The sequence below is a fragment of the Penicillium rubens genome (assembly GCF_028828025.1).
Source record: "Penicillium rubens strain IBT 27055 chromosome Unknown utg000001l_segment0_segment0, whole genome shotgun sequence".
Taxonomy (NCBI): domain Eukaryota; kingdom Fungi; phylum Ascomycota; class Eurotiomycetes; order Eurotiales; family Aspergillaceae; genus Penicillium; species Penicillium rubens.
This window is the reverse complement of record NW_026890599.1, coordinates 2,165,873-2,191,609: the sequence shown is the minus strand read 5'-3', so window position 1 is coordinate 2,191,609 and position 25,737 is coordinate 2,165,873. Positions and strand designations below refer to the sequence as shown.

Sequence of the window (25,737 nt, the reverse complement as noted above, 5' to 3'; positions counted from 1 at the left end):
TCCCCACCCGTAAGGGACCGGATGGACCATAGGGTCACTGAAGGCGGGTTCCGGTGGGCCTTGGCTAACAGCTGCTTGCGTAATGCCCGTACTATTAATTTGGATCTGCGCTGCTTTGGTTTTCTATTTCAAACCGGTTGATTTAGGACATTCCGATGCTAATGTTTTCGTCGATATCCGAGATACCTAGATATAGATATAGATATGTGTACGGAGTACGATTGAAATATGATTGAAATTAAGGATAAGATTGACTTGGGGGACAGCCCTGTGGATCCACGACTTGATCTTCCAAGGTTATTGGTGAATCTTTTTAAAAGGGGAGACTCTCGCCACGAGCAACCCATGGACGTTTTGGCCAGGCCTCTTAAATTAAAACTTAAGAGCTAGTAAAGTACAATTGTATTGGTTCTGGTATAACTGGTATCCAAACGAGACTACGTAAGATGACAAGACAAAATGATAAGAGGAAAGCATGAACGAAGTGTACAGGTGGCCTTAGCGGAGATGTACCAAATGTAACAGTAATTTCACATACTAAATTTCAATACATGTCCACATGTGCATCTCCGTACAACAGCCTCTCCTCTCAGTTACTGTTTGCGGCCGAGTGGATCTTTTTTTCTGACTTCTGTTCCTGTTGTGCTGTTTTTGTGTCTGGGCTCTTGTTCTATTTTCTGGACAATCGCTGCTTTTCTTCTCTTAATTTCCCTTTCAAACCCCCAAATTGAACATTGAAGTTAATGTTTGGTGCCGAAAAAAATTACTCCCGGAGTACGTACCCCATTCCATCCCTTCAACCTCCAGGGCTTCATCATCATTTCTTCATCCACGCTCGTTTTTATCATCGCTTTTTTTTTTTTTTGGTCCTCCTGTCGCACTCGTTAACCTCCGGAGCCTTTTTAGTGATCATTTCCTTCTAATTTCCCTTATCTTGCCCACTTTTCTCCGTGGCTTCCTCCGCATTTAGTCAAGGAAGCCTGTCCCGGCCACGACCTTTTGAATTTAAGCGCTTCTTATCCGAACAATCTCGAAATTTCACAATGAGCGACGGCGAGAAGGTTCGTGCCTCTGGCGAGACTCCCCGGGAGCAGTCTCTGCCTACTGTCAACCCCGCAGCGGAGAAGACAGAGCAGCCTAGCACTACATTCCACCCCGCGGTTTATGTGACGTGAGCAACATCGAATGAAACCAGATAGACCGTACACGATTGCTAATACCTTGATAGTGCATGGATTACTTTGAGTTCCACTGTTATCCTGTTCAACAAGTACCTCCTCGACTACGCCAACTTCCGTGAGTCAGATCGGAGATACAATGCGAGGAAATGGGCATTAACACACTGTCAATAGGTTTCCCCATTATCCTCACAACATGGCACTTGTCCTTTGCTACCATCATGACCCAAATCCTCGCTCGCACCACTACTATCCTCGACGGCCGCAAGAAGGTCAAGATGACCGGCCGCGTTTACCTCCGCGCTATTGTCCCTATCGGTATAATGTTCAGTCTGAGTTTGATCTGCGGTAATATGACCTACCTCTACCTCAGCGTCGCCTTCATCCAAATGCTCAAGGCCACCACCCCTGTGGCTGTTCTCCTCGCAACCTGGGGTATGGGTATGGCTCCGGCCAACATGAAGGTCCTGGCCAACGTCTCCATCATTGTGATTGGTGTGGTCATTGCCTCCTTCGGTGAGATCAAGTTCAACATGGTGGGTTTCCTGTTCCAGATTGGTGGTATCGTTTTCGAGGCCACCCGTCTGGTCATGGTGCAGGGTCTGCTCAGCTCCGCCGACTTCAAGATGGACCCCATGGTGTCTCTGTACTACTTTGCCCCCATCTGTGCTGTTATGAACGGTGCTGTTGCTCTGTTCTTGGAAATCCCCCACGTCACCATGGACCATGTTTACTCCGTTGGTATTTGGCTTCTGGTTCTCAATGCCGTTGTGGCTTTCCTGCTCAACGTCTCGGTCGTTTTCCTGGTAAGTGATATTTTAGGATTCTGGTCTCGATCCCAAGGGAAACGTTGCTAACACTCTCTACAGATTGGCAAGACCTCATCCCTGGTCATGACTTTGTGCGGTGTCCTCAAGGATATCCTGTTGGTCGCTGCCTCCATGCTCCTGTGGCAGACTCCCGTCACTGGCCTCCAGTTCTTCGGTTACTCCATTGCTCTGATGGGTCTTGTCTGGTACAAGCTCGGTGGTGACAAGATGCGCGAGTACACTTCCTCCGCCGGCCGTGCCTGGGCTGAGTATGGGAACAACCGCCCCGCACAGCGCAAGTTTGTCGTCTTTGGTGCTGCCGCTCTTATGTTCTTCCTCTTTGTTGGCTCTATGGCTCCCAGTTATGCCAATGACTCCGTTGACCGTGTCAAGGGCTACCTCGGTGGTGCCACTGCTGGTAATGCTTAAATGCACTTATCAGACCCTCGGCTCTTCGTCTCTTATCAATTGGAACGCAAAACACTTCACCCAGTACTCGAAGCCACAATCGTCATTCCCGGATTGAGTTGGCTAGAATGAGAGCGTGGCTGGATGAGTGTAGACGTGTAGCGGTATCCGTTTCCTCCCGTCTCGGTAACACAGAGATACTGCTGCTCATGCTTTTGTCTTTATGGGCCCCTACGATGCAGTTGAAAACGGAGGGGCTCTTTTTTTTTGGCTGTTTCATTACCAATCTTACTTTTTTTCAGCCGCATTTTTGTGATGTATACAGTGACATGAAAGTGTTGTTGCTGGCGGTGTACTTTTTTCTTTTCTTTTCTTTTTTTTTTCCTCCTACGACATTCAATTTTGATTGATGTTAGACTTGCACGAGCTCTGGTGTCGGATTGCTTTGGACCTGATCTTGTGGTCGCGCGTGGTTGTTTTTTTTCATTTTTTTTTTCATTCGTGTCTTTATAGTATCCCAATAGACTTCAAGGTTGAACCTTTGATGACCTCATTTCAATTCCCGTGATTTCCTCTGTTAGCACGTGACTCGTAAATTTCACGTGATGTAATTCTCGCGGGCCACACGTCCGCCCAGTTCATAGGCCAATCGTGTCTGGGCTGGACCCATCCAACCTGACTCCACCTAGGACGTCTTGGCTGCATAAGCCAATGGTACCCGTTAATGGAGCATGTATCAATACCGTTACGGTTGATCGGCTAGCTGCCTTTTGGTGGTGTATTACCGTATGGCCTGGTACCTCCGCATTTCGCGCATCGATTCATCCACTTCTTCAGATCGTTCTTTGCTGTCTCACGCTCTTACCCTTACTCTTACCTCGCTCTACTTTGTTCCTTTCCCCCCCCATTTCCCCCATTTTCCTCCTCCCAATTCTTTCTCTTTTCTTTCAATCCCACCCTTCCTCCCTCTCTCTATATATTCTTCTTGCTTTTTTTTTGCCGAGACATCTTCCACCTTTTTTTACATTTCCGTCTTACTTCCGTCTCTCCACAGGTGGTTGAAGCTTCTTGTGTCTTGCTCACCTAATCTAACAGGACAGTTCCCCTTGTCTCATAACCAAGACAATTTCGAGCGAAAATGTGTCCAATGATTCTTAATCGCCTCTCGGACGGCCCGGCCACGGTCCTCTCTCCTCCCCGGGAACACGCCTTCGCTCAGTTCTCGTCCCAGACCTCTTTCCTCGATTCTCCTGGAAGTTTCAACGGCTATCCGGCAAGTTCCAGCACTGTCTTTGCCAACAATAGCTCTGCACAGTCTAACCCCTCGAGCTTCAATTTCTCGCCTGCTCCTGCGGTTCCCAAGCCCTCTCGCAAAAGGTCCCGTGATGAGGCCACTTTTGAAGAGGCCGTTGCTCCCAGCGCTCCCCTAAAGCACCAGACGCCGCCGGCTCCCAAGGTCAAGCCCATCTACGGCGAAGGCATGGTCCTTTTAAACCCACAGACTGGCCTTGCGATCTCTGCCGAGAGCCAGACTGGCACATGGTACGAACAAGAGGCTGAGGCGCAACAGGCTGCCGCTGCACCTGTTTCCTCACGATCGAACGCGCTGCTTTCTGATGCTACGGATGTAAGCCGCAAATCCCAGCGCCTTGATAAATCTGCACCAGGTCTGGACGATATTGCGTTGTCCTCGATCCGCCAACGCCTGGACGACCCCAGCTCCAATGATCAGCATCGCACTCTCAATGCGGGGCCTGTTCCGCCCGCCGAGCCTCTAGTAGATGATGCCACTCGTCTCCTGGGTATCGGCTGGCAACGTGTCAACACCGACGATGACATGGCTCCTGCTGTTCGTGGCTGGACCAAGTATATCGATAACCAATACTCGGCCCACCTGCACGACTCCCAGATGCTCATGAAAAGCCGCGGTCTGAACGCCTATCTTGTGGCTGCCACTCCAACTTCTGGATCCTCGCCCGCCTTTTACCTCTTCACCGAAGACCTCACGCAAGGCCAGCTCGTTGCCTCCTCTTGGGAAGCCTGTCTTCAAAATCTCCGTAGCTCTCCCATAATATTCGAGAGCCCTGCTCCCCTTGGAGCTACCGACCGACCTAGCGCACAACCCCTCTCCTTCAACTCCATGGACACTGGCGTGCCACTTCTCCAACAAGCCTTGTCCAACAACCCGCAAGCATCAAGCCTCGACGAACTGAGCGGAGGCGCGGAAACCGGGATGGAGATTGACTCGTAACTTCTCCCAAAACGTATTCGATTCCCTTCAATCCCGTGCGATCTGACAGCATCGATCGATCCGAACCGCCATGATGACTCGACGTCCAACCAATCCGCGCGATCGACTTCGAACTTCTTTCCGGCTGTTCTATCATATTTCTTCCCTTCGATTTTTTCAAATTTTCTTTGGTATTGCTTATTTATTTATGAGACTCACGCGCCTGACTGACCCAGTCTGGCCCAATTCGATTCTCGCCTAGTGGAAGGTTTGATGGTTTTGGGTGGTTTGCTTTCCTCTCTTTTATGGGAAATGGCCGGCGTCGTAATCTTGGAGTTTTTTTTTTTTTTTTTCAAAGTGTTTGCTGTATGCTTTTGACGACGTTATTTATCTACGACTATCTATCTCATTTATCAAAAAAAAGATTAAAATCATTTCGGGTTTTGGGTAACGTAGCTTGACTGACCACGAGGTATAGACTGCAACAGCTTAAAAGGCACTCAAGAAACGTCAACCGCTTTTCCTCTTGTGCTTTTAACGAACCAAGGATTTCCCGAACTCCTGGCATGGGTTAAGATCTTATATCAGATTTCCTCATCTCAAGAAATCAAGGCGTCAGTATGCAGTAAGCTTTCTCATCTCTGTTCTTATACTGATCTGGTTATACGTTCTTATACTGATCTGCTTATACAGTCCCTTTGCACTGTTCTTTTACACATCCACAATATTATCTCTAATACCCACCGCACTAAAGAACCACCAAAGTGAGCTCATAAGAGCCTACCCACCATGGAGCAAGAGCCTTTCGCTTTGGTCAATGTTAAGAATCCCGATGGGATTGACAAACTGAGTGAGACCGAGGAGGAAGACAGCAAATCCAGAGAGCTCAGCATTCGCAAAAGAGTTAAAGAATCCACGAAACCCAGCGACATCGGGCAGGAAAATCCGACCGAGCAAGATGATCGGTATAACCGCCTTGTCCAAAGACTGGAAAGCATTGAAAGAGTCATCGGAACCCTAACGCAGAAGAAACGGAGTACGAGAGAGGAAACTCGCATCCAACGTGAAATTGTCCTGAATGCATGGTGCAAAGCTCCTTCCCCGACAGAACGTGGTCCGAACGATACCTCCTACGAAGGAGACATTCGCGCCGACATCCGGACTATCATTTCCAAAGAAAAGACTGACCCGGCGACGGCTGACCGGTGGAAGGCGGTCTTTCTCGACCGCTATGGTCTCCATTGGGGAGTTGACTGTGGGAGCCACAATGAACTATCGGACGTTGCTAAGGAGATGATCCGTGTGTTCAACATCAGGGCTCGTGTTATGTATGGCTGGAATAGTAATCGCACGCGGATACTCGATATCTGTGATGACTGGGTTTCTCGTTGGAGGTGTGGTCAGGTTCCCTATATCCCCTCGAAGGACTACCGCCAGCTCTGCCGACTTTATTACACTTGATCCTGTGTGCAATGTATCATTGCCTCATCGCTGGAACGTTTGATTTTGGATTCCTTGTGAGGTCTTGCCTCAAATGGCTCCTTAGTGATTGAAAATGAGATTCGATTGTTGCTATTCCTTGTTATTGCGATTGTTTTCTATGGTTTCAATCATGGATATGGTGGAGTGGTGGTACAGTTGACCATCCAGACAATATATGTACTTGCTTAGGGGTGACCTTGAAATAGGGGAAGAGTAAAGTAGATGGAAGATGGAGGCGTGGTATAATGATCATTATAGTTAGTGACCTAGGGGCTTGATGATACACAGGCTTAGCGAGTGCTTTGCTTAGAGTATATCGATGCAACCGAGCAAAGCGCCATTGCGAACGTGAGATATTAATATGATAATTCAATTCGGACACCCGAACGCTCGTGTGGGTAAAAGACATGGTATCATCTCGAAGGCTGTAAAAACAGAAGAGCAAAGAAAGCAAGTGGAAATCGCATCCCAATAACTCCAAATCCACCTGGCACTGAAAGGACATGGCAAATGCAAGAGTACTTCCGAGGTCAGATTCCTCAGTCGTCATCATCGCCATAATCATAGTCACTTTCATAATTGCCGGCAAATGCATCGTCGACGCCATCATCCTTCTCGTAGTCATCATAATCTTCCTCCTCATCCTCCTCCTCGTCTTCCTCGGGATGTGCCTCGATCTTATCCACGCCATCCTTGGCCATAGCTGGCTTCGCGTCCAGAGTGGTGATTGGAGCGGTGGACGGCGGAGTAGGCAGTGGCGCGGTGGAGCTAGGACGGACAAATTTGGCATCGAACTTGGCATCTGATGGGGTTGCACGCCGGGATCGTGAGGCTGCTTCCGGCTCGATGCTGGCGCTGCGTCTTGAGACGACGCTTTGGCTGCGGCTTTGGCTCCGGCTCACGCTTTGTGCCTTTGCGTCCCCCCCTTCGCCGCCGTACAAGGTGTCCAGGAGAGAGTAGTTAATCTTCTTACTGTAACCTCGGCGCTCGAGCATACGACGTGTCGCCTCAGCCGGTGTTGAGGCACGGGAACTGCGGCCATCTTCGCCCTCACCCTCCAGATAGGTAACATCGCCAAGGCGGCCACGACGGCGTTTGCGCGGCTTGCGGGGTGTACCTCCTCCGGTTGACTCTTCGAGAGCCCGCTTTAGGGCTTTTGCTTGTTGAGCGCGGAGGTACTCCTTGTTTTCTGTCACCCAAATTGACTCCTTAATCTCGACTTCAGCAGGCAAGAGCAGACAATTGGCGACTTCCGGGTCATCTTCAAACTCGGCAGCATCGATTTCAGCGCTGTCGGAAACGGTGGGCCGTGGCGGTTGCTCGGAGCCGACGCTCTCAATCATATTTGATCCTTGAGCAAGCATAGATCGCATTTCATCTTCTAGCGCCGCTTCAGATGCAACTTGCTCGGCAGACGGTTCTGGTGTAGGCTCTCGCTTGCCCTTGCCCTTGGAGTGAACCGGCTCGTTTTTGATATCTTCAACGACTTCATTCACTGCCTTGGCAATTACTGATGCACGTCGGCCGTGGCTAGTTGCAGTCAAAGCTGGGTCGATAGGGAGACTGGGAATAGCGAAACCATCGGCATCTATACGAGGCGGCTGCACAGATTCTGCTTCACTTTCGGTGGGAGAGTCGTCATCTTCGAGTTCTGCCGCAGTCTCTGGCAACCTCTTGACGCGGCTTTTCCGACCTTCTCGCCCGCGAGTGAAGGACGGGGGATCATGAGTGTTCTCTAATTGGACCGAACGGAATTGATCAACGGTCAATTCACCACTCTCGGTGGAACCGAACTCGTTCAGACGCTGGCTGATGGTGGTTTCCGTCACTTTGACAATATAGACGACCTCACGTACAGTTCGGCGGAAGTTGTTCATGCGCGCGGCAAGAATCAGTGCGGCACCACAGAGACCAGCTGGGCGTCGACCGGTGGTCATCCAATCACGGTTCATTCGTTGAACGATCCTGACCGCCTCACCAGCTACAGCCATGAGAGATGGCCCGAATTCGAGCTGTTTGGCAAAACGATAGATCAAACTTTCGGGGTCGATGGGGTTCATGAGAAAGACGTTGCCACCGAGGCGGAGTTCATCGAGAAGTGCCTTGTATGTTCGACCAAGTTTGAAGACGTTGATCATCAGAACATCGGCAAAATCGATCAGCATGACGGTATTGCCATTTTGGCGACGGCATGCAATATACAAGCAGACCGCAGCTACCGTCTTTGTGCGACGACCTTGAATAAAGTTTAATCCCACGGCAAGTTTAAAGACCTGGCCGGCGGCTTTGGTGGCACTCTCCGGGATAGTCAAAGCCCGGGAAAGTTGAAGCATATACCGGTTTCCATTTTGTTCGGTCATCTCCCGACTCTCCATAGCGCCACCGCGCTGGAAACCCGGACCATAGCTGCGTACGTGTGTCTGATCTTCTCCGACGAAAGAACCCTGCACAACAGCTGCACCGGACGAGGATTCGCCGAATGTGACTTCAGAAACGATGTTGTTCTCGCTGATGACTGTACCACAGCCCGTACAGACCTTCATGCCTCCATCATCGACAATATGCGGAGCAGGGCATCCTGGGTTTGGGCAATTAGATGTTTTCGGGTGCGTTGTCGGGCGGGGTGGTTGAGGACGTCCAATAGCCGTTGGACGATTGATAGGAGTAGAGTTGGGAGGTTTTAGACTGGCCAGTCGTCCCACAGGAGGCCGGGGGCCGCGGGGAGGGATTGGGCGCGCGCCGGATCTGGGTGCCGACATTGTGATTGAAGCGAAAGTAAGATGTCAGAGGTTAAATGCAGACAGGGGCCCTCGATGGAGGCCGAGTCCTCACAGCCTCGGAATTTCTTGAATAGACGTCGCGCAGCTCTCTTTTTTTTTTTAGTAGCGAAGGGTTTATCGACTGTCACGAGAATCGCGATAAGGATGAAAGTGGAAGTGAGAGGAAAAAGTATTCAACCTGCTTATGTAATTCAGGAATCCGCAGAGCTGGTTTCGAACATACGACATAAATCTCTGGAATCGATTGGGAAGCAAGTAAGAGTTGAGTCAAATACCAATGAACAATTTGCTCAGTTATTTTCTTTGTCTCTTTGTCTATTGTCTATTATTGCATGAATGGCTGATGAATGGCTGATCCGATGGATTCTATTAATCACGTGACTTTAATTGGTTTATGACACGCTAGCCCAATTAGGCTTAGTACCATCTTGATTTTCTGTCGCGCCTCGGTGCCTGAGGTTCCCGGATGATCCATGACCACTACTGCACAGCATCATCAGACTTGATACTTCACGCACGTGGAGTTGCTTTTACCATGTCGAATACGGGAATCCGGCCTCATTCTTGATTGTCAGCCTCGAGACTAGTGGAATACTACATAGGGGCCGCAGGGGTCATGGTTGAGATGGCTGGAATGCGGTATTTGTGCGTGGTTTGGAGGAATCGCGCACAAATGGCGCATCTTCGCCATGTTTCAACTTATCCACCCACTTCTAGGATTTTCCTTTCTTTTCTTTCTTAATGAAATACTACATCGCATTGCAAATCAAGTCCCGTTTCCCTGATTTTGCTCTATATGATAAATCACCGCTGGTCCCTCTTCCCTTCGACACCAGACCGTTCTGTAAACACTGAATCCCGACAACTGCCTGTTTGCAACCTGGTTTGAGGAAGATATTTGAAGTATCGACTTTGCAGAGGCTTGCAAATATCGATATATCACTATCACATGCTATACCTCGTCTTTGCGCCGCAGAGATCTCCCAATCATGTCTTCAGTACCCAACAAGTCTTCCGATTCGGAGGCAGCCCATCAAGACTTAGATGCCCAGACCAGTGTCTTCTTTGTATCGAATGTGCACTGCGCGTCATGTGTTGCGTATATCACTGAAGTGCTCTCTGAGACTCCTACAGTCAACAATATCGAAGTCACGATTTTGACGCATGAGGTGCGTGCGAGCCATAGCACCGCCGTTCGGCCGGCCGACCTCATCAACGCGCTGATTCATGCTGCTTTTGAAGTACAATACGTAACGACATTTGACCAACGAGGAAGGCTCACCGCGGAACTCGACACCTCTTCCTGGAACCATCGCGGCTCCACGCTGTTCTCCTCGCCGCGGACCTCTGTTTCTAGCATCTCGTCCAACATAAAAGAGCGAATTCAGACTAGCAGGCATAAACGGCATATTGCCAACTGCGATGCATGCAGGAAGGAAGAACTGGAGACTTTTCCTCGTCCTTCTTCTTCTCGAACGGAGCTAGGATATTTGAACGAGAAGTCCTCACAGAGTCCCTTCCGGCCATTGAGCAGGCACAATGAACAAGATATCTCTGCCGCGAAGCTTGAGTCAACTCCGGAGAATGCTGTGCAGGAGAGTCTCCGTTCATTTGCCACCTCCGAAACAAAAGTTCAACTCGATGTGCCTGCTCCAAGATTACCCACAGACATAGCAGAAATCCCCAGTCCGTCCGCTGAATCAGCCGATGAGTTCACCGCACAGATTAGCATTGAAGGGATGAGCTGCGCATCGTGTGCGAACAGCATCACTGCACAAGTCCAACAGCTTGAGTTTGTGAAGGAAACCATCGTCAACCTTCTCACAAACAGCGCAACAGTAATTTATGTTGGACCACGTGGAAATGTTGATGAGATTGTTGAGCAAATCAATGATGCTGGATTCAACGCATCTCTTGAAGAAGTAAACCAGGCCCCCAAACTACCAGCATCTGCAGAACTGGTAGCAAACTATGTCAGTGAGATTGCAATCACCGGCATGACCTGTGGCTCTTGTGTCGGAGGGGTGACTCGAGGGCTTGAAGAACTTCCTTTCATTCGCGATGTGTCTGTGAACTTACTTTCCCATAGTGGAAGGGTGGAATTTGAAGGCCGAGACAATCTCGATAAAATCATAGAGAAGATTGAAGACCTTGGCTACGATGCCACCGTCACTAGCGTCTCCCCATTGAAAGTCGGCACCGAAAAGTTCAGCACTGCTCAGATCAGAACAATCTCTATACAAGTGGATGGAATGTTCTGTCACCATTGCCCACAAACTATTTTAGGGGCAGTGAAATCGGTTCCCGATGTCACCATCGAGGAGGCACTCTCCGAGAAGAGCCCCATCCTCAAAGTCACCTATACTCCACAGCCACCTCTTGTCACCGTTCGCACAATAATATCAGCAATCAATTCGGCGAATGACAATTTCCGCGCAATTGTCTACCACCCGCCCAGCATTGAAGACCGGTCTCGCGCGATCCAGCATCACGAGAGGAGCCGTCTGTTGGCACGATTTCTTTTCGTATTCATCACTGCCATCCCGACTTTCCTCATAGGGATTGTATTCATGTCTCTTGTCTCGTCTGAAAACTCTGTTCGAATGTATCTGGAGCAAACTATGTGGTCTGGCAGTGTGAGCCGCATCGAATGGGCGCTGTTTATAATGACAACTCCTGTCATGTTTTACGGCACCGATGTGTTCCATGTCCGGGCTGTGAAGGAAATTTATGCACTTTGGCGGCCTGGTAGTCGGGTGCCGATCCTTCGGAGATTCTACCGTTTTGGTAGTATGAACCTCTTAATCTCCGCCGGCACATCAGTGGCCTATGTCTCGTCCCTGGCGGTACTTATCGTTGATGCAGTTGTGGGTACCAAGTCCAGCCCCCATAGCACGACCTATTTCGACTCGGTTGTTTTCTTGACTCTGTTCATTCTTGCTGGTCGATTCCTGGAGGCCTACAGCAAAGCCAAAACTGGCGATGCTGTCACATCTCTGGGCAAACTTCGACCTTCAGAAGCACTGTTGTCTGATGACACCTCCGAAGATGGAGTGAAGCGTACAATTGTTGACCTCCTGGAGGTTGGCGACGTCGTCAGTATTCCCCATGGCGCCTCGCCTCCTGCAGATGGGGTCATCGTTGACAGAGCGTCATACCAATTCGATGAAAGCTCTTTGACCGGAGAATCACGACCAGTCAAGAAAACAGCCGATGACATGGTTTATACAGGCTCAGTTAACGTCGGCCAGCCGGTACGGATCTGTATCACCGAGCTCGGTGGTTCATCTATGCTTGACCAAATCATCGCTGTGGTTCGCGAGGGACAAAGCAAGCGTGCACCTGTTGAAAGAGTTGCTGATCTTCTCACTTCGCATTTCGTGCCTCTTATCACTTTGATCGCCATTTCGACTTTCATTATTTGGTTGGCGCTGGGTCATTCTGGTGTGCTCCCCGCAGATTATCTCGATGTCGCACATGGCGGCTGGACGTTCTGGGCGTTGGAATTTGCGGTTGCAGTATTTGTGGTGGCTTGTCCCTGCGGCCTGGCCCTTGCGGCCCCTACGGCACTTTTCGTTGGGGGCGGCCTAGCAGCGAAGCATGGTATTCTGGTCAAAGGTGGCGGTGAAGCCTTTCAAGAAGCCAGTCGTTTGAATGCAATCGTCTTTGACAAGACAGGCACATTGACTGAGGGTGGAAGCCTGAAAGTTTCTGACCATGAAATCTTAACCAGTGACCCAGAAGTCGCGAAAATCGCATGGGCTCTGGCTCGGAAAATGGAAGAGACCAGCAACCACCCGATTGCCCAGGCTATTACTGAATTCTGCAAAACACAGCAATCTTCCTCTGTCAAGTCCTCGGATGTTCTTGAGATTTCCGGGCAAGGTATGAAAGGAAATTTTACTGTGTCTGGCTCCGAGGACGAAGAGCAGTATGAAGCTGCAATTGGCAACGAACGTCTTCTCAAGAGTCTCGTGTCACCCGAAACCGACACGTACTTTGTTTCCAACCTGCTGGCGAAATACCAGTCAGCAGGCAAGTCGACTGCAGTCCTCTCGCTCCGTCAAGTACACCGTTCGTCCACTGAATCATCCAAGTTCATACCTGCCATTATCTTCGCCACCTCAGACACGATTCGTCCAGAAGCTGTCGATGTAATCTCTCAGCTTCAAAAGCGTCACGTCGATGTCTTCATGTGCACTGGCGATAATCAAACCACCGCCCATGCCGTCGCCGACATGCTAGGCATCCCGCGCTCCAAAGTGATGGCCAACGTTTTGCCAGCGGAGAAAGCCAGCTTCGTTCGCCAGATCCAAGAACGTTCGCCAAATGCAACACCAGCGGATGGTGAGACCTCACCGACTTCAAGCACACCACGTCCCATTGTCGCCTTCGTCGGCGACGGAGTGAACGACTCACCCGCTTTGGCAGCAGCAGACGTGAGCATCGCCATGGCGTCTGGCTCCGATGTCGCTATCAACTCTGCCAGCTTCATCCTCCTCAACTCAGATCTCAGCACTATTTTGCAGCTGGTCCTGCTCAGTCGCCGTGTGTTCAATCGGGTTCGTATGAACTTCGGCTGGGCGGTCATCTACAACCTCTGTTTGGTTCCGGTTGCTGCTGGTGTGCTGTATCCTATTGTGAGTGGCCATCATAAGAAAACGATTGATGGTGAGATGATCATGGTCAATGAGCACTGGAGACTGAGTCCGGTGTGGGCTGCTCTGGCTATGGCACTGAGCAGTATTTCTGTTGTGTTGAGTAGCTTGGCTTTGAGGATTGACAAAGAAAGTATCATGAAGATTGTGAGAAGGAAGAAATAGGCATCATTGTACTCATTTATTACATTTTAGCGTTATGTTTCTACCTAATACATGTGACTGAACTCGGTACCCAAGAATTTTTCCAAGTAGCCTCGATAGAGACCTTCCTAGAACAAATTCGCCTCACCCCAAACTTCCGCAATGCGCTTGCTGAGATCTTTAGCAACTTTCTTCCGCCCTACAACTTCTGACATCCGTGTCGCTATCATCGTCTCTCGCTCCTTAGGTTCCAAAGCCAGGTACGCATCCACCAAATGCCGTGGCGTTGGCCAGATCTGTTGGATCTCAAGGGCTTTTTCGCCCGTCACACCACGGGTACACATAAGCATTTTGAGGAATACATCTCGAAGAGTAAGAACGTCGGACTTGGAGGTCAGTGCGGAGAAAGTCACAAACGAGACGCCGTACGTGATGGACGGGTCTCGAGAGCGGAGATTATCGAGGATGGTGAGGTAGGAGTCAGTGGAGAGACGGCGGCCGGGGATGAGGCCAATTTTGGATAATGGAGATGGAGTAACCGTGCTACGGTTGATATTTGTATCAGCATTTCCGGTGGAAGGCGCATCTTCGACGCCGTACATCTTCCGCAGGAGCAGAGTCATGCGCGCCAGGTACCGGATTGACTCGTCTAGATGTTTCGTCTTTTTGATAAAATATTGATTAACAACCTGTGTCGAGGCGATGGCTGACGCAACCATCTCCTGGTATTGCGCTGCACTTCCGCTAGTCGAGTCAGGATGCGTGACTGCGAACTCTTCGATCAGGTAAATGACGTTCTTGATGCCGGAGCGACGGAGCCGGAACTTCTGTTCGTGGAAGCGGCCGTCTTTAATAGACCCGATCAGGTCATCCAGACGCTTTCGCTCAACGATCCAGTCTAGCATCACTTCGTCTCCTTCTTCGCCGTGTCTTGTGAGGAAGTTTGGGTCATGGCATTTGGCTACCCACATGGCGTCGCCGACTTCCAGGGCGCGTACTTGCGGCGTGATTCCTTGCTTCATAAGCTCGCCGGAGATGTAGTCGCGGTCGGTGGAGGTGCGGACTTCTCGGGTGTCTAATACGAGCTGGATGGTAAAGCTCTTGGGCGGGAAGAAGATGGGCTCGATGTTGGCTATATCCTGTTCGGACAGATTTTCTTGAACATCCGCCGATGGATCGTCCTCTTGTTGCAGTGAGTCAAATTCAGGTGTCAATGCTCCCTGCTGCGACTCAGTCGTTGCAGTAGCTTGGGAGCCAGATGTGGCGGGTTGAGTAGCGCCAGGCAATGTCTTTTGGAGACGTTTGGCTACCTCCCAGCCTTCTTCAGAAAGAAGATACTTCCGAAGAGGACGTCCATGCTCATAGACTAGGTCTTTCTGGATGAGAGTTTTCATTGAATTCCACGCGGTGTAGAACTTGGTCGGGTCCGGGGGTGCCGTGAACGAACTGTCGCAGTATGGCTGGGCCACCTCGATCAGTTGAGCCTTCGTCATCCCCTGGGATGCATTCTCATCTTGGGTTCCCAAGCCCAACATCAGTGCATATGGACCAGATCGTAATGTTGGTACATACGGCTTGGCTTTCCGAGGCTTCTTCGCCGGTTGATCGATGCCGCCTTCAGATGTTCTCTTTCCACCTATTTGACATAGTTGAGCGTCGGTATCCTGGGGCCAGGGTGTAATATATCCAACGAACCTTTTTCAGGCGGTTCCGGCATTGGAAGCCCATTCTCTTGACAGTGGGCCTTTAGTTTATCAGTCAAGCGGTCACACAATTTAGGACCCAGTCCATTCAGTTGTTGTGCTTGGGATGGATGTTGGAATTCTAACGGACAGGCTTTCATTGACTCGTAGGCCTTCTTGTACCTGCAACCCGTCAGATATAGCCTTTCCCAAGGGCGCCAAGAGATACATACACGGTCACGCCTTTGCTGTTTCGTTCTCGAGCTTGATCCAGCCATTCTTTGATCCACCCCAGTAGTAGGGGGTTCGCACACTCCTCGCTCATGGCGAGTCGAGTGTCCAGTGAGGGAGTGGCAGATCAATAAGAGCGACTTATCATCCAAGCGAGTCTCGCCGGTTGGACGCGAAGTGATGTTGCCTGTTTGGGAACGCGCCTGGCACGTGATGATAAGAGAGATATAGGAATAGTTGATGCCTCGGGAATCTGGCCATTATACCAAGTCGTCTCGAGTAGTTGATGCCGACGTCAACCTTACCACCTGCTTCAAGTAAACTTTGGCCAGACTCTAGAGAACAGAGACTTTTTCACTTTCAACCAGCAAACTTCCCGAGGAATTCCACGTGGCTCATCTCCAAATCGGGTACAACGGTATCAATAGCGTATGAGGGTGCCACATACATGTAGTTATTGACGCAAATGAAAATGTATATACATGGAAGGTTCATGGTATAGACAAGCTGAGATCAGTACATATACTATCTGGCAGCTGAGCAACCTGATACATAAATCTTGGAACAACCCTGGAATAAACGGTATGCAACCCAATCCTCTACAATTCTTTTATATCTCCATATGTACGATATCCAACATTAGATCATCCAAATCATACACATCATCTAAACTACTTCAAATGACCAAACTACACACCATCTGCCGTGGCGCCTGCGGCACTGTATGGGCATCCGAAACAGGGCCCGCCTACAAACGAGAGGATGGTAACCCAGCACGATCCCTCCAAAACGATTTCGAAATGCACAACCAAGTACTTCAAAGTCGAATAATCCTCATGAGTCTGAGAAAATCCACTCAGGTCCAAATTCAGATACCATCCTGTCACAACTTTATCGAGCCAGGGAACAAGGAGTGGTGGGCTACAAATCTAGAAAGGTTTCCCCAAGGCCATACACCATGCAATATGATCGAAGCACAACGCATTCCACCGTTTGGAGAACCAACCCGACACCCTTCTTATTCAAACATCCTACCCGGATGAGACCAAGCAAAAGATTATCGATAGTGAGCCGGATCGAGACTGCTTAATTCGACTATGACACAGCTAGTTGTTGTCTACGCCCATCTTTTGGGATACCGTGAGAACTTATGGGGTGTCTTTTCAAGCAGTATTTTTCAACAGGCCAAAAGATCTCTTCGGGCACAGCATTTGAAAAGCTACATGCTACCTGCTCAGTTCATTCAAGGGTGTCCTTGATCGTTCAGCGCATTAGTTACATGTCCCTACGTATGTAGATAGTCATATCAATACATCCCAATACCCCATCACTAAAACATCCCATCCTACATATGCACAAACAAGTTCACGTTAGTACATATAATTTTCTTCATGGAACAATTATCCAGGACAGGACTCACATCTTCCAGCTCGGCCTCTAAGATAGTCTCCACCATTTTACCAATCGCTGCTCTGCGCTCTTCTTTGGTCAAACAGCCAATCTTAACGAGCTCAGTCAAAGCCTCCCCCCACCCAGTTCTGGCAGTTCCAATCTCGATCGCTATTGCTATTGTGCACCGGCGTGCACGCACAAGCAAAAATAATCTTCGCCTTGGTGACAGAGTCCGGCACTGTACACACAGGGATCCAAGCTATTGGTGGCTCCGACATGGGGTTCTCGCTGTCTTTTTGGAACTTAAAGAAAGGATGTGCGCCGACAGCATGAAGCCAATCGTGTTGGCCGTCGGGGTAGAGGGCGTGCAGCGCCGTATGTCGGTATTTGGAGAAATCTACTGGCACGCCCTTGTATACGAGAAGGGATATTTGTGTTGGCATTTTGGAACAGTTTATTACTTTGAACGAGAGATGGTAGGATATGTCCACGGGTCACCCAAGGTGCTTTTCCGATGAACAAACCAAAAGGTTGAAGGGAGGTGGGTTGGTTCACAAAAGGAAAAGCGGGCGGTGCCCAGGTGGTGATTTGGGCTGACAACTCGACTGGCACGCCCGGGCTTGGACAACCCTGGTCTATATCAGAAAATGCCTACTATGGTAAAATTAGAAAATAGTTTAGAAATCAACTAATAAAGGTATCATTGAAGTTTCTATAATTGAGATAATAATTATTGTGACAATGACTGTTTATAATCCCGCACGGTCTGCTCAAAAGACTCGTCGCGTTTGAAGCCCAAAGAGATGGCTTGAGTATTATCAAACTGCGTCGGCCATGACTTTAGAATTGGGACCAGCGCAGGGTCCTCCTTCTCTGTAAGAAGAGCTAGTTTATCGGCGCCGCCGACTGCTTCCAATGCATCCATCATGTCCTGGACTGTGACGCAGATCCCAGGCACATTAATCTGGCGAATGTGCGGGGGAACAGAATCGACAGGAAGACGGAGAGTGAGAAGAAGATTTTCCAAGAGGGTTTTGGGCGAGCATAGCCACGACTTGAACTGTCGGTCTTCAATGGGAATCACACATTCCTTGCCATCGAGGGGCTCCCGGATCATGCCGGAGAGGAAGGATGAAGCTGCTGCAGTAGGCGCTCCCGGTCGGACGGAGATGGTAGGAAATCGCAGGGTGAAGCCGGTGATAAAATTGCGCCGAGTGTACTCGTTCACCAGCGTTTCGCACACGATCTTCTCGGCGCCGTAGGAGGACTCCGGAGTCGGGATCACGCTGTCGGTCACAATTTCTGGCAACGGTTGGCCGTATACGGCCTGACTAGATGAATAGATGACTCGCACTCCGGGGCAGGTGTGTCTGAGGGCCTCCAGCAGGTTTCGGGTTGCGTCAATGTTGACGCTCATACCCAGATCGAAGTTGCCTTCGGAGCCGGACGACATGATGCCATGGAAGGCATAGACGGCGTCCAACGAAGGATCGACAACGTCCCTGGCTCCTGTCAAGAGGTCGGCCTTGACAGCGGTTGCAGATTGGGGATAGCGAACACCCGCGGGAATCGGAGGTTGATGAATATCAGTCAGTGTGACGCGATAGTCCGGGTCATTCAACAGCTCTTTTGCAAGCAGTTGGCCGATGAAACCGGCTGCGCCAGTGATGAGGACATGCATTTTCTCGAGAATAGTGCAATAAACAGGGAATATGGGAGGGAGATGTATGCCAATATGTAATTTTAGCTTTCTCTCCGCATTCGCATCAAGTCCGAGGCGATCTTTAGCTGGTCCTCCGCACCGGACTTGGCCCGGCACTGCACAGTTTCCAAGTGGATCTGCTGTGGAACTGCCGTGGGCGAATCGCCCTGGAGTTTGGCCTTTCAGGGTCCCTCTTTTGCTCCAGGGTCTCAATTGGCATCTCTTGGACCGTGGGGGAATGCTTCAATTGTCCACAAGTACTGTGGGTGACCTGTCAGTTGAAGTCAAAGACATAGACTATACTAAACTCTGTTGGAGCATATTCAATTGTTCAAAAGCCCATCAAAGCATGATCTTGAAACTCCAACAACATTTCGAGATTGTATACTCCGTACGGAGTACGGAGAATACTAGGCGTGGATTTCGGCGAAGTCGAGTCCGCGGGGGTCCAAGTCACACAACTTGTTTTTGTTTCTCTTCCTTTCTCTTGATACTACATTACCCCCATTGGCCATAACATCCCTCTTGGAATATCACAATTTATACAATTTATCTCTAGCTCCTCGGCATACTCGTGAGCTCGCTTTACTCCGACGATTCAACCCCACTCCGACGATTTCGCCCCCTAACCTGTATGCCGGAGTATCGCCGACTCCCACTATTCTCCCCGACTAGCACCGCATCATGGATACTACTCCACTGAAACGATCCCCTGATGACGCTGGCTTCGGATCACCCCGAGAGAACAAAGCACGTTCTGTCCCCAAGATCTCCAAAGCTCGTGCATGTGAGTCTTCCCCACATCATCTCCAATGCCCCAGTTAACGGGAGCAGGTGCAGAATGCAAGCGCCATAAGATTCGCTGTGAGTTTCGAGCAGGAGAGTCAACCTGTACAAAATGTACTCGCAGCGGTATCAAGTGCGTCGTAAACGATTTTTCACAGAAATTCGTTGATGATGATGTGATGTACGTTCTGACCCCCGCCCGGCCCTTTGGCGAGCTTTGGAGCTATCAGGGGCTGCGCTAATCTAATGGCTCTGGTATAGATGGAAATCCCAGGCCAATGCGACTATGAACCAGCTGCAGGCGGCTGTTTCGCACCTATTGCGACAAGCCGGACTGCCTGAGCTCTCAACCTATGCTCCCGGGGACACTCTCAATGGCCCTAGTCCTGCCGCGTCGTATCATGGCCACAATCCCTCCGTCGATCGGTCGCAGACACAAACCAGTCGTCAGGAGGGACTGGGAGTAGTGATGGATGTTACGCGGGAGCCATCGCCGGAGCAGGATCTCCAAGACCCAGAATTGGTCCCCGCCCCTATGCGCAGTCTATACGAGGTCACTAAGTTACGGAACTTGAGGAATAATCATGTCGAGGCACCGAAACAGACGTTGTTAGAGGAAGATTTTATCTCGCGGCGATTGATCTCCCTCCATGAAGCGGAGGAATTATTCGCGTACTTCAGTCGCACTATGAACCAGCTACTGTGGGGTGGAATAATTCTTGTACATCGCGATTTAACGTCCGTCCGTCGCGCATCGACGCTTCTTTCTGCTGCAGTTTTGACTGTCGCGGCACTCCATATTCCGAACCGCACCGAAACCTTGAACCGGTGCTACAGCGAGTATGTGTCGCTCGTATCCAACATGGCCCTCACGCGGGCCCACACTCTGGATGATATCCGAGGCCTCTGTGTGGGGGCGTTCTGGCTATCAGAGTTGAGTTGGAAGTTGTCCGGGCATGCGGTACGAATTGCGACCGAGATGGGTCTTCATCAAAGTTATCAGCGCCTGACCCGTGGACACACGGATCAGTATGAACGCGCCCAACTCTGGTATCTGCTTTATGTGTGCGACCATCACTTCAGTATTGCTTATGGGCGGCCCCCTGTCATCCACGAGGATGTGGTGATCCGTAACTATGAGACCTTCCTCGCGCTGCCGATGGTCGTCCCCGGAGACATTCGACTTTTAGCTCAAGTTGCTCTCTTTATGATTTTGACTGAGGCATATCGAATGTTTGGTAGCGACACTGAACAAGCATTGACCGATGAGGATTTTGGACAGTTGCGCGTATACAATGTCGCAGTAGACCAATGGCGACTTCTCTGGCAGCCTCGATCTGGTGAGTCATTTCTCGACATAATTCTCAGCAACTCTCGGTTCTAACATACCTTGGAACGCATTACAGCCGATAGCGCCTATGTGCGAACATATCCGTCCAAAGGGGTGGTTCTGCACTATCATTTCGCGAAGTTCCAGCTGAACTCGCTTGCTCTTCGTGCGCTCTCGCCATCCAACACGCCTGTCTTCTCCATGGACCGCAAGGAATCGGCAAACATCGCAATTTCTTCTGCAATGGCATGTCTCAATATGGTTCTTGAGGAGCCTGATATTCGGGATGCGATCGTCGGTGTTCCGATCTTCACCCATACTATGGTTACATTCTCCGCCGTTTTCCTGCTCAAGGTAGCAATCAATTGGAATACAGCTTACCTTAGCATCAATTCTCGCCAAGTGCGACGACTAGTTGAGCGCGTGATTGAATTGATGAACTGTGTCTCTGCAGGTGAGCGACATCTTACTCGACATATCGCACGTGGACTAGGCAAGATGCTGGAGCGCTTTGACTCTTGGGAGGCTGCCTGGCAATTCCAAGGAAGCAATGATACTGCGGTGGAAGGCCGCGATGTCCCTGGGGGAGCGAACGCGATGGCACAAGGATTTCCTCCGCCAGATCTGATTTATGGCATGGTCGGCACATACGGATTTGGCCTTGATGAGAATCTGCTAGATCCGAGTATGGCAGATTTTGATTTTCTAGCACAATGACCACCATAGAGAACCCCAAAAAGGGCTCGACCCAAAGGGATATTACGGATACCAATGATATCAACTGAAACATTTGGATACCACGCAAGAATGTACATATGCAAATAACGAAAATCTACTCTGGAATGGCGACACGCACTTCTTTGACATGGCCCACGCACCACTCCCGGAGTGTAAGCTATCACCTTCCAAGGTTAACCCTAAGGCCCTGTCACTCCCATGTCGTCACCGTCACTGCCCTTGGGGGGTTTCCCCCTTCTTAGTTGACTTTCCTCTTATAATCCCCCCCCCTTACGGACTTTTGCCCAAACCTTCTTCCTTCTCTCCCATAATTTCACCTTCCCTACCCTTCCCTCTATACTTAGTTAATTCCCACCCATAATTCTCTACTATGACTACCCGCAAGAGAAAGGCCGAGGCCCAGGAGGAGCTCCAGGCCCTTCCTAGCGATGAGAGCGAAGAAGAGGAAGAGTGAGTTCCATCCCGTCATCAATGCCCCCTTTCTTCCCATTCATGCGCCAATGCCCTGCGCATCATTACTCTGCAATTCTACGCAGCTGTACTAGCTGCTCACTATCACGACGTGGCCTCGAAGCCGCTACGAACTGAAATAAATCGCGCGAAACTTCCCAAACACGAATGATCTTTGCTAACCGAATCGCGCGGTGAATTAGATATGAAGACTCCGAGCCCGAAGTAGAGGAAGGAAGCGAGGAGAGCGAACAGGGGGAGGTGGAGGGAGAGTCAGAGTCCGAGGAAGAGGAGGAAGGAGAAGAACAAGCGGAAGAGAAACCCAAAGCAGAAGCCAAAGATAAAGAAGGTATGTTCTATCATTATCCTTTAATCCTCTACGGATATCTTCTTCGTCCCCAAACTCGCCCGCGCTAACACACCCCTCTCCAGGCGCTCCGGCAGCCAAGAAGCAGAAGACTGCGCCCACTGAGAAGGGTGCCGAGGCCGAGAACGGCGCAAAGGGCGAAGAAGACGAGGAGCCAGAGGAGGAAGAAGGCGAGGAAGAAAGTGCCGCTGATACCGCCAAGGAGAGTGGACCAGCTGCCGCTGCTGCTCAGGCTAAGGGTGGTGATGTCCCGAAGGAGTCGGATCTGCCTGAGGCTGAGGCGGCTAAAGAAGAGAAGTGATTTTGCGATGGAGGTTTTGGTTTCCTGTGAGGCGAGAATTTTATATTGAACTAAAATGGAGTTCACCCTTGGGTGATTGAATTGCTTTGTTGCGATGGCCTCCTGTATACAATCAGAGGTGCTAGGAATGTAGAGTGCTGTGGTGTGGCAGCGAGCTCTCGTCTCTATAGATCCAGAGATATCAAACTAGTCTGGAAGTAGCTAATGCTCGCTATGTTCTGGGGACTTGGAGAGGACGTGCATATAAATCGCCGTTGGAGGTCATCTACTGGCTGAGTCCTATGTTTCTCTCCACTGTGGGTTCCGATGCATATACTAGCGTTGGGTAGAAGTCGAGGCCTAAATGGATACAAACCCCAAACTACTCCGTAGAGGTCCACCTATCATGTTAAAATGGGACACGCGATCAGATACGGAATATGGAAAATATATACCATCTAAAAAAACTACCTAATAACCGGACCAGGAGAAAGTGCAAAACAAAAGAGGTGTCATCAAGGATGGTCATTAGCCTTGCCTACGCCCCGTTTTCTATCTTGATATCCAGGGGAAGACATGACCGTCTTCCAACTCAGTGTGTGTTTGATCATCGCCAACATATTTAAGTGTCACTACCACTGCTGCGGAAGGTGGCGCATAGTTGACAGTACTGGTGTGTGAGGTCGAGGACGGGTTGCGGGAGGTTTGTCGCTTGGACAATGCTGCGGACCTTGACAGCACCCTCATCCTCGATTAGCTTGCGAACCAGGAACAAGAGCTCAGGTGAAAACTGATGGTTTGTTAGTTATAATGGTCAAAGCGACATTAGCCAGGGAAAAGAGCATACCTCGGAGTACCAGCGATATTGCCAGGCGATGAGGCGGATCAATGCGCCGAGTATGCCTCTGGTGTCATTTCGCTGTTCGTACAACTTCAACACCCCACGCATAGCCTTGGGCGAAAACCGAGTGGCTAGGCAGCTCTGGTATGCCTCGATGCTTTCGTCGAAATGGTGCAGCCGCTGAGCGAGCTCACCAAGAATTTCCCACTCGGTGGCGGATTTCTTGTATTCCATGGCTTGTTGACGGAACTGGGCCATCTCGGTCCGCCAGATAGTGTAGATGCGCAGATCCTCATAAAGTACCATGAACAAGTTATCCAGCCACCTTTCGCACAATCGCTTATTTCGGAATTGCGTGTATGAGGCGTGAGATGGGTCGGGCTGTGACACAAAAAGTTAGCATATATAACCAAGTACGTCCTGATGGGTGTGCAACATACATCTTCCTTGCCAGACTTGACAACTTCGGATGCTACTGTTTGCTCCGGCCGCTCGAGGGGGCTTTCCGTGTGGTTCTCTCCCGCATCTCCATTGGCAATTTCTTCCGACGACGGCTCGGCCGGGCCGGGGCCAGCCACAGAGCCAGAGTCATCTTCGTGGCCAGGGCTGTTGCCGTTGGTCTCCGCTCCCGATGATGTTGCGGGCTTAGAAACATGCTGTCGCTCAACACGGTATTCTTCTTCCATCACAAAAACCTGGCTGCGAGCCTTGAGTAGCTGATCCCATCCAATGGCAGCTGCGATTTTTGTCAGAAGATTATAGGCCTTCAAGAAAGTACCTTGGTAATTAGCAGCATGGATCTTTCGAAGTGAAGGGTGAACATAGTCGTGCGGGTCTCCTTGCTTGGGCTGGCCTTCATCTATTTCATCGAGAATGCTTTCAGCAAGAATTGGGAGCATGATGCGTGATGGTTGTGGCATGCGAGGGGTATCTTTGTCTTGATAGGTGAACATGGGGCAAGAGTTGAGAGTCAGAAGCGCCAGGTCCCAGCGCTCCATACTGACATATACCTCTGCGAGGCGAGCCCAGGTACTGAATTCGCTGGGAGCTGCAGTAACTGCACGCTTGGCGCACTCAAGTGCCATTTCGCTTTCACCTTTGCTTTGACAGAAACTAGCCTGGCAATCAAGCAGAGCATAGTCCATTGGAACATCTTGTAAAGCGTCGTACATGAGGCGTACCGCTTGCACCTCCTCGTCTGCCATAATCTGTACACGAGCCAGGAGGGACGAGACCTCCACATCCTTGGTACGGAGTTTCTCAAACAAGTTGATTCCAGAAGTATAACGACCAGTCGTGTGGATGTATTTCAGGATGCCGGATGTGAGGTGGTTGCTCACAGTGTTAGGGACTTGGGTTTCGGGATCAGAGCTCAGTTGGCGTCCTAATGTTGTTAGAGACACAACATGTAAATCCATTTGAAATCCATACCCAAAAAGAAAAGTTTCTCAGCGGCATCTAAGAACTTGTGCTCCATTTCTGTGTTTGTCACGGGGTTGAATCGTCGGACTCCAACAATCCTCTTGACGGAATCTCCGCTTCCATCGTCCGCATAGAGATAAGCCCTCAGTACGGCGCAAAGGAAGGTCTCAAGCCAAAGAGCCTCGGTAGCAACGCGTTTGTCACCGCGCTCATCAATGCAGTAGCTCTCCAGGCTTCCGGGAATTTTGACTTCGACGCGCATATCGAGATGAGAGAATGCATTGTAGCAACTGTATAAATGTCAGCGTCTGAATCAAACACTGTACCAAGATAGATTTCTAACCAGTAGATTCCCGAAACTACCTTATGCGTCTTGTCGAGAGGAGAGAATGTGAGGGTATTGACATAGGCGGCTAAGCTAGCGGACGAGGAGGCATCGATTCCGGTGACATGATGATAAACTCCGGTCTGCAATAGATATAAACTCAACCAATTGTTCACACATGGTAGATTGTATCTGGAAGGGAAGTTGCTATCTTATATCTTACCTGGCGAGTCGAATTGGCCTTAGGCTGCTTGACCAAATAGACCAGGTCTGGAGGGCCTAGTTCTCGCAAGCTCTGCAAGGACTCCGTTCGCGCATCGACCGCAACGTAGATATCCTCCTCCTCGTGGATCCTAAATAATGCCCACAATGTCAGTCACAACTCCTGTGATTTTCGTAGTGGCAATTCTCGCCAATCTCGAACAATGGCCATGCATACGCAACCCGGGGAACACGTAAACGGGGATAGGAGCACGTACTCAGGAACAGCGGGCGCAACCAT

General features: G+C 50.2%; 11 protein-coding genes across 11 annotated transcripts; 6 read left to right on the top strand and 5 right to left on the bottom strand.

The window, feature by feature from the left end:
* Positions 1-1,043: 1,043 nt before the first annotated feature.
* On the top strand, positions 1,044-2,416 carry glfB (uncharacterized protein; the record flags this gene model as incomplete). The annotated part of the gene is made up of 4 exons (XM_002561900.1): positions 1,044-1,171; positions 1,229-1,296; positions 1,353-1,984; positions 2,048-2,416. 4 exons carry the CDS (start codon positions 1,044-1,046, stop codon positions 2,414-2,416), a joined length of 1,197 nt encoding a protein of 398 aa, XP_002561946.1.
* A 1,126-nt stretch (positions 2,417-3,542) lies between these two features.
* On the top strand, positions 3,543-4,646 carry N7525_000872 (uncharacterized protein; the record flags this gene model as incomplete). Its single annotated transcript, XM_002561901.2, has 1 exon — positions 3,543-4,646. One exon carries the CDS (start codon positions 3,543-3,545, stop codon positions 4,644-4,646), a length of 1,104 nt encoding a protein of 367 aa, XP_002561947.2.
* A 768-nt stretch (positions 4,647-5,414) lies between these two features.
* Positions 5,415-6,086, top strand: N7525_000871 (uncharacterized protein; the record flags this gene model as incomplete). The annotated part of the gene is made up of 1 exon (XM_061211695.1): positions 5,415-6,086. The coding sequence occupies one exon, from the start codon at positions 5,415-5,417 to the stop codon at positions 6,084-6,086; it is 672 nt and encodes a 223-aa protein (XP_061070921.1).
* Positions 6,087-6,646: 560 nt separating this feature from the next.
* On the bottom strand, positions 6,647-8,866 carry N7525_000870 (transcription factor TFIIIB subunit BRF1; the record flags this gene model as incomplete). The annotated part of the gene is made up of 1 exon (XM_002561903.2): positions 6,647-8,866. The coding sequence occupies one exon, from the start codon at positions 8,864-8,866 to the stop codon at positions 6,647-6,649; it is 2,220 nt and encodes a 739-aa protein (XP_002561949.2).
* A 1,010-nt stretch (positions 8,867-9,876) lies between these two features.
* On the top strand, positions 9,877-13,710 carry N7525_000869 (putative copper resistance-associated P-type ATPase; the record flags this gene model as incomplete). Its single annotated transcript, XM_002561904.2, has 1 exon — positions 9,877-13,710. One exon carries the CDS (start codon positions 9,877-9,879, stop codon positions 13,708-13,710), a length of 3,834 nt encoding a protein of 1,277 aa, XP_002561950.2.
* Positions 13,711-13,817: 107 nt separating this feature from the next.
* Positions 13,818-15,696, bottom strand: N7525_000868 (crossover junction endonuclease MUS81; the record flags this gene model as incomplete). The annotated part of the gene is made up of 3 exons (XM_002561905.1): positions 13,818-15,325; positions 15,385-15,554; positions 15,605-15,696. The coding sequence occupies 3 exons, from the start codon at positions 15,694-15,696 to the stop codon at positions 13,818-13,820; spliced, it is 1,770 nt and encodes a 589-aa protein (XP_002561951.1).
* A 1,149-nt stretch (positions 15,697-16,845) lies between these two features.
* On the bottom strand, positions 16,846-17,437 carry N7525_000867 (uncharacterized protein; the record flags this gene model as incomplete). Its single annotated transcript, XM_061211694.1, has 3 exons — positions 16,846-16,887; positions 17,023-17,162; positions 17,194-17,437. 3 exons carry the CDS (start codon positions 17,435-17,437, stop codon positions 16,846-16,848), a joined length of 426 nt encoding a protein of 141 aa, XP_061070920.1.
* Positions 17,438-17,724: 287 nt separating this feature from the next.
* Positions 17,725-18,675, bottom strand: N7525_000866 (SDR family oxidoreductase; the record flags this gene model as incomplete). The annotated part of the gene is made up of 1 exon (XM_002561908.1): positions 17,725-18,675. The coding sequence occupies one exon, from the start codon at positions 18,673-18,675 to the stop codon at positions 17,725-17,727; it is 951 nt and encodes a 316-aa protein (XP_002561954.1).
* A 705-nt stretch (positions 18,676-19,380) lies between these two features.
* N7525_000865 (putative C6 transcription factor) lies at positions 19,381-21,529 on the top strand (the record flags this gene model as incomplete). The annotated part of the gene is made up of 4 exons (XM_002561909.1): positions 19,381-19,483; positions 19,531-19,663; positions 19,744-20,822; positions 20,889-21,529. 4 exons carry the CDS (start codon positions 19,381-19,383, stop codon positions 21,527-21,529), a joined length of 1,956 nt encoding a protein of 651 aa, XP_002561955.1.
* A 391-nt stretch (positions 21,530-21,920) lies between these two features.
* On the top strand, positions 21,921-22,668 carry N7525_000864 (uncharacterized protein; the record flags this gene model as incomplete). The annotated part of the gene is made up of 3 exons (XM_002561910.1): positions 21,921-22,000; positions 22,204-22,349; positions 22,433-22,668. 3 exons carry the CDS (start codon positions 21,921-21,923, stop codon positions 22,666-22,668), a joined length of 462 nt encoding a protein of 153 aa, XP_002561956.1.
* Positions 22,669-23,269: 601 nt separating this feature from the next.
* Positions 23,270-25,737, bottom strand: N7525_000863 (ChAPs family protein; the record flags this gene model as incomplete). Its single annotated transcript, XM_002561911.1, has 7 exons — positions 23,270-23,437; positions 23,495-23,869; positions 23,929-24,872; positions 24,920-25,200; positions 25,254-25,378; positions 25,459-25,588; positions 25,715-25,737. 7 exons carry the CDS (start codon positions 25,735-25,737, stop codon positions 23,270-23,272), a joined length of 2,046 nt encoding a protein of 681 aa, XP_002561957.1.